The 6,944-nt window shown below is 37.1% G+C and overlaps 1 protein-coding gene across 1 annotated transcript; it reads left to right on the top strand.

The window, feature by feature from the left end:
• LOC132635339 (dolichyl-diphosphooligosaccharide--protein glycosyltransferase subunit DAD1) lies at positions 1–6,616 on the top strand. Its single transcript, XM_060351693.1, has 5 exons — positions 1–161; positions 271–318; positions 5,859–5,946; positions 6,029–6,072; positions 6,349–6,616. The coding sequence occupies exons 1-5, from the start codon at positions 75–77 to the stop codon at positions 6,430–6,432; spliced, it is 351 nt and encodes a 116-aa protein (XP_060207676.1). The 5' UTR covers positions 1–74; the 3' UTR covers positions 6,433–6,616.
• The last annotated feature ends 328 nt before the right edge of the window (positions 6,617–6,944 follow it).

Below are 6,944 nucleotides of genomic sequence, written 5' to 3'. Positions count from 1 at the left end.
AATGGGGTTTAGTACGTCCGTTTGTTGAGATTGAGAGAGTCACACAGACAGAAGAAGTGAAAGAGTGACCAAAAATGGCAAAGTCATCGGCGACCAAAGACGCACAAGCTCTTTTCCAGTCTCTCCGTTCTGCTTATTCTGCTACTCCCACTAATCTCAAGGTCACCCCTCGATTTCTGTGCACCTATTTACATACATAACTTTCAAATCTATTATACACTTAGTTTCAGTTTACATATAATAATAATAATATTGTTTTTTTCGCAACAGATCATTGATCTATATGTCGTGTTTGCGATCTTCACTGCCTTAATTCAGGTATTTACTTAACAACTTTGCTGTTATTGATCTATTTGATTTTGATGTTTCCATGGGGTTAATCTTATTGCTATAGATCTATGATTACTATGTTGTTACTTTGGTTGTCTTGGTAAAACTTTGGATGATCCACTTTCTCTGATAAGCTGTTTAACTTTTTATTGGCATTTGAAATTTTAATTGAAAAAGCATGTAATGGGATGCACCCAAGGGTGCGATCTAGTGGTCAATCAAGTGGACGAGAACTATGGGTCTTGGTCAAATCCCAGCGCTGACAAAAGCACTAAGTGATTTCTTCCCATTTGTCTAAGCATTGGTGGACAGAGATTGGTATCCCGTGGAATTAGTCAATATATGCAAGTTATGTGATTTGAATACGGATGGCTTAATGATGTCAGTTCAAGCATTACCTAGCTTAATTTGATCTTGGTCTTGTCTTTGGTTTCATTGACCATCTGATGATTAGAGGCATAAGTTTTTTGGGGGAGGAGGAAGTATTATAAGGAGATATTGGGGGTTGGGGGGTGGGGGGGGTGGGGAGGGGTATTATGTTTTAGTGTTTTAGGTTTCTCTCTAATAAGGGTTTGTCTGGTACAATTAGGGGCGTCAAATGTGCGGGTTGGGATGAGATTGGGCAAGTCAAAATGGGCTGAGTTAATAAATGGGTTGGGCTAAGATTGACCCAAAAGTTATTTGGCTGAAATGAGTTGGGCTGAAATGGGCTAAAAATGGGTTGGGTCATGACCCGCCCAACATGACCCGGTTTTTTTGAAGGGTCTATTTTCTAGAAAAACATTTTTCATGAAAAATATTTTCTAGAAATACATTTTTCATGGAAAATATTTTTGAGGAAAACAGTTTCCGTGGAAAATATTTTCGAGAAAAAATATTTTTCGTGAAAAATATTTTCCTTCACCCCAAACTCATAAGATACTTGATACAAGAAAAGTGAATACATAGAAAAAAATTAAGTAAATCTCAAGCAATAAACCTAAATTAAAGTAAATCTTAAAAATGGGCTAGTATTGGGCTAAATTGGAGATCACTTTAAAATGGATTATATTGGTTGGGCTTAAATCAACCCAATATGAAATTATCTTGAGCCCTACCCATAAAATTTTGGGCGGGTTGGATGGGCCATCAACTTTTGGGCTATGTTTTACAGCCCTTGGTACAATGGTGGGATATCCCATGGAATTAGTTATCCCACCATTTTAGTATATAAGTATTCCGGGATTAGCTAAAACCTCGAACCAAACATGGGATAAAGTTAATCCCAAATCTTATCCCGTGATTATTATCCTTATCCCATGTATCAAACGATCCCTAAGAGTTTAGAATATTAAGGGGTAAAATTAGGGGTGTCAAATATGGTCCAAAAATTGATGGCCCGCCCAACCAGCCCAAAATTTTATGGGTTGGGCACAAGATATTTACATTGGGCTGATTTTTAGCCCAACCCAACATAACCCTTTTTAAAGTGAACTCCAATTTAGCCTAATTCTAGTCTATTTTAAAGATTTACTGTAATTTGAATTTACCACTTGAGATTTACTTTGATTTTTTTTTTTGAAACTGATCAACTATTACTTTGATTTTTTCTATGTATTCACTCTTCTTGTATCATGGATCTTATAAAGGTGTGTTTGATACGAAGGAAAATATTTTCCCTAGAAAAAAATTCCACGGAAAAATGTATTTTCTAGAAATTATTTTTCAAAGAAAATTTTTTTCTAGAAAAAAAGTTCCATGGAAAGTGTTTTTTCTAGAAAATTTCCCTTCAAAAAAGTTGGGTCAAGTTGGGCCGGTCATGACCCAACCCATTTTAGCCCAACCCATTTCAGCCCAAGTAACTTTTGGACTAATGTTAACCCAACCCATTTATTAGCTCAGCCCATTTTGACTTGTCCAAATTCAGCCTAACTTGCCCATTTGACACCCTTAGGTAAAATTACCAAAAATAATATTATGGGGTTAAATTCTAAAATGTGAAAGCTAGGGAGGATGGCTGCACCATAAAATCCACCAGGTATGATAGTTGAGCTTACCGTTCTGCAGTTCGCAGGAAAAGGTATAGGAATTTCTTTTCAGGGTGATACTAGTACTTTGACTTCCTCTATGCTGTTTTATCTGGCTAATATGTTTGTTGAGGCTTTGTTAGAGAGTGGGTATTTAAGGTCATTAGAGAAAGCCAGCCTAGACACACAATCATCAAATGACATAAGATTTGAGATTACATATATAAGTGCGAGTCTGCAAGACAATCAATGATTGAATTAGTGTTTCCGCTGCTGTAAATTTCAGGAACTACAATTATTTCTATTACTAAAAACAAGGTTTTTACCTACTCTTGGAACTTAGTTCTTCGGTTTGAACGTTGAAGAGAAGGGGTACAGACGATTCCAACTGGGGGGGGGGGGGGGCGTGCTTTCCTTTCCAACTACTGTGAAGTAATACAACAATAACATACCCAGTGAAATCCCGCAATGTGGGGTCTGGGGCAACTACTGTGAAGTAATATGGATCTTTTAAAACACGGTTAAAACCATTAATTTGTACCATAGAGTTCCATAGGACATTCACTATTTCATTATATCTTCTTTTTTCTTTTTTAATTTGTTGGTGGAACGTCAATGCAATATAATGCATCTGTTGATTCATATACATATTTTTAAATGACTCTGACTTCTTCATTAGTGATTCACAATTAGTAGCGTTCTATTGCCACCAAGGCTTTCGTTCAATGTTAAGGACGTGGCGTAATATGTGTTGGTTGGGTGCACGCCACGAGTTCGAACCTTGCCACTTACACGAAGTCTGGATTTAAGCGGGGCAAGGTAGATGTGCGAACCATAATCCCTTGAGTTTTGAATCTGTGGGTCAACTGAGGTTGGGCCAACTAACTTGAATGGGATTTTCTTGGTGTAAGAAAATAGTGATGTTTTATTGTCTTTTGCCGGTTTGAAATTCTCCCTGTGCTACTGGCAAAACTAATATTTTATTCACTTAAAAGATTAACTCTGCTACTGACACGAAACTTGGTATTTAAGTGAGAGCAGGGTAAAGGGAAGAACTCATACTCCTCCAAGCTTCTAACCTGGCTTAACATCTAAGGGTTATTTCTCATTCAAAAGAAGCTAATCTATGCCCTTAAGAATAGCTTATAAAGTAAATGATTTTTTTCTGCATTTGATGATTAGAGGAAATTGATCTCGTGTCCTGAGTTCGGTTGTCAGTAAAGAAGAATCAAATTCAATCCTATCAATTGTGCAAACAGCACCAATAAGGTTATAGATAATATTTATTTTGAGAATCTGTCATTTTGGTTTGTACTGAATCATTAGCCTAATCAGAGCAAATATGGGAGGTCTAGTAGGCTCACTATTCCCTTTGTACATCCAATGAAGATTCATTTGGTTTGTGTCAATTCCGTCATGACTTCCCAGTTCCAACTTAGAAGTCCGCCAACATGGTAGGTGACTACCTCTCATGGATTTTCCTATTAGTATTATCTATTAGCTACCGTCCTATTCCTCTAGTCCTCTTTTGTATAAATCAAATTATTTTATTAATAAGACCACAAGACAATATCACGATTCAAGAGTATGCTTTTACAATAAACCTCCAAAAAATTCCGTCCAACTTCGGTGCTATATAAAATATCCTTTTTTCAGTACATAAAATGGAAATAAAGGTCTATTGCATCTTCATAATAGACCCTCTATTGCTACAAAAGTTATGCCATTTCTTTATCTCCATATCTACCAAAAGACACAGAGGTGAAGCTACTCTACATGTCCTTCCTAGCATCTATTTTCAGGTCTCCGCCTCTTCAATGCTTCTGTCAGAGTCGCAGGATTAGGGTGATATTTGACACAGGATGCACCAAAATAGTTCCATTGTGAACTAATTATAACCATCTCCTTCTCAAGCATCTGCTGTAAAAGATGGCTTTGTATGCTGCATACCATGTGAAGAAAGTTACTTTCTTTGGCACGTTTTACTCCCGTACTGATTTTTAACGTGCGTTAAATCAGCAACTGTGAAAAGACAAGCATAATACGATTGATCTTTTCCACATTACTCTATCTTCTTCCCAAAGCAGCTATGTTTTTTTTTTTTTTAAAAGTTATCTACATCAACCTATTTCCACTGTTCTATGTATCTCCTAAAAAGTAAATTTGTCAATACTTGGCTCCCTTCTCTTCTGAGGAGTTCTGCTACTGATGCTTCTTTGTCAGTTGTGACAAATATAATCGGGCAAACTTATCTTTGTTGGATCCCAATACCATGCATCCAATCAAAATTGGATTTGGTTGCATATTCTTACCATAAAACCGATTAATTTGGAAAATCCAGTCCGTCCCTTCATGTTTCCTCTCTGTAAGCTCATCTATTACGAGGTAGTACCTCCCGAACTATCGATTTTGACGACACCAGCATCTAGTAACAATCACCTTCATTCATAATGTATCCATTTGACTCGAACATCTCAACTATTTTTCCTGAAAAGATTAAATCTTACTCAGGCCACCCAACTCTAGAGGGCCTATCACCTTGTCCTATTCTACGAATGATATCATTTCTCTTCCTTAGCATCATATCATAAGAAATCTCTCATTAATTTTTTTGCTTTATTTTTCCAACTGTGAGGGATAGTGAATAAGGACATAAAATGAGGGTACAGGTACATGTCGACTTAATGAGGGTCTTTCCTCCTGCTAAATACTGCAGTTTCCACCTGTTCAATCTGTTTTCAATCTTGTTGAATCACTGGTTGCCAGAGTTCAGTATCGTTAACTATTCTCATCCCATATGCCTGTGTTAACCCTTGATCATAACAAACAATTACATGACTCCTGTGAAACATGCTAGTCCAGCTCCTATAAGCCCAATGGTGTCACACCAGATCTTTTACCTGCTACCTGCAATTTTCTGCTCTTTTGCAGTGATGGACAATAAGGATTGGGCAAACTACCCTTCTGCTAAAGATAGTGCATGCAAAATTGAAAATGACGACCAAAAACGCTGTTAGATAATCACAGGCCGAGGCCTTCCCCCCCCCCCCCCCCCCCAACCCCACCCACACACTCAGAGCATTTTTGCATAAAAAGCTTATCCATGCACCTATTTTGCAAAATTCACATATTTAGTTGCCGATTACAGTTTGTATTGTTTCCATTTTCGAAGGAGCACTCCTTTTACAGAAGTCGCTACTTTCTTTTTCTTTGTTATCCTATTCTTCCTAAGGTCTTATCTCTGTGATGCTTAAATATTTGTGAACATCAAGCTGTGTGAGAGGATCATTTCCTGTAATTTGTTATTTGAATGTGCTTTTTTATGAGAAGGCGAATATAATGTGCCACTCTCATAAGGCAGCAATTTGCCTGTGTAAATAGCTCCTCTGCTAATTCATTTGTTGCCAATTTGAAGAGTAAAGACATGATTCAGTGTTTGAGAATTAAGATATCGTTGCTTGATTTGTTTAATCCATCTGGTTGATGATTGACATAGTTTTCACTTATACTGGCAATAATCAGGTGGTATACATGGCTCTTGTTGGATCATTCCCATTCAACTCTTTTCTGTCTGGGGTGCTTTCTTGTATTGGTACAGCAGTCCTTGCTGGTGAGCTAAGTAATCTATGTAGATACACTCCATTTTATGAAAATTTTGATTTCAACTGATTGATTAGTCATCTTTCTTGCAGTTTGTCTTCGGATCCAAGTAAACAAAGAAAACAAGGAATTCAAGGTAAGCATTCTTGGGATAGGATCTCTCATTTTACAATTTTACCTTGAATCTCCCCTCTACTTTAGTTGTGTTAAAAGATGTTGCGAAGTTGTAGATTAACAAGGAATCGGTAGCATATTCGGCACTTCTAGTTATGCGGTTTCCTCATAGAAGAAGAGAAACATAAAGAGAGATAAAAATGAGGCAGCTGGCCTTATGTTTGTTCTTTCCGTTCAAATTAATAGTGCTTACAGAGTATGTCAATGATTCTCATCACTTGATATTTGTCCATTGCAGGATTTGCCTCCAGAACGTGCTTTTGCAGATTTTATTCTCTGCAATTTAGTGCTCCATTTGGTGATCATGAACTTTCTTGGCTAGATTGAGGCACCAAACCTCGAAAATATGTTGCTTTTACAAATCTTGGTGATTTATATGTAAGAACAATATTGAGTTATTCCTAAGGATTTTGTTAGGCCTTTAGAAATATTAAGCTTCTCATGCATGAAACTATATCATTTGTGAATCTTATAAGAGTATCAGTGAAGTAGACATAGTTTGGCCCTTTTGAGTTCTATACCAAAAGAGAAACGGACTTTTTCGGTATCAAATTTCTTTTGCTTTTTTCTTTCCAAGTGGACTGAAAAGGTGACACCAGTAGCCTGAACGTGTAGAAGATTTTAACACGTGATCATGAACTATATGTGCATATCCTAGGCAGATTCCTATAAATACTCTCTAGAGAAGAACTGTATGAGTCATTCTTGGCTATCACGATACTGTGGCTAATTCAATTGGGCACTTGATGATGTTGATGCGCTGGCAACAACGAAGTGGGTAAACAAGTGCTCAAATTTTACCAGAGACATGCTAAGTATTTTTTTTCTCACGTG

This window comes from Lycium barbarum, chromosome 4 (genome assembly GCF_019175385.1).
Source record: "Lycium barbarum isolate Lr01 chromosome 4, ASM1917538v2, whole genome shotgun sequence".
Lineage (NCBI taxonomy): Eukaryota > Viridiplantae > Streptophyta > Magnoliopsida > Solanales > Solanaceae > Lycium > Lycium barbarum.
Note: the sequence above shows the minus strand (reverse complement) of the source record. Positions and strands in the feature narration are given on the sequence as shown.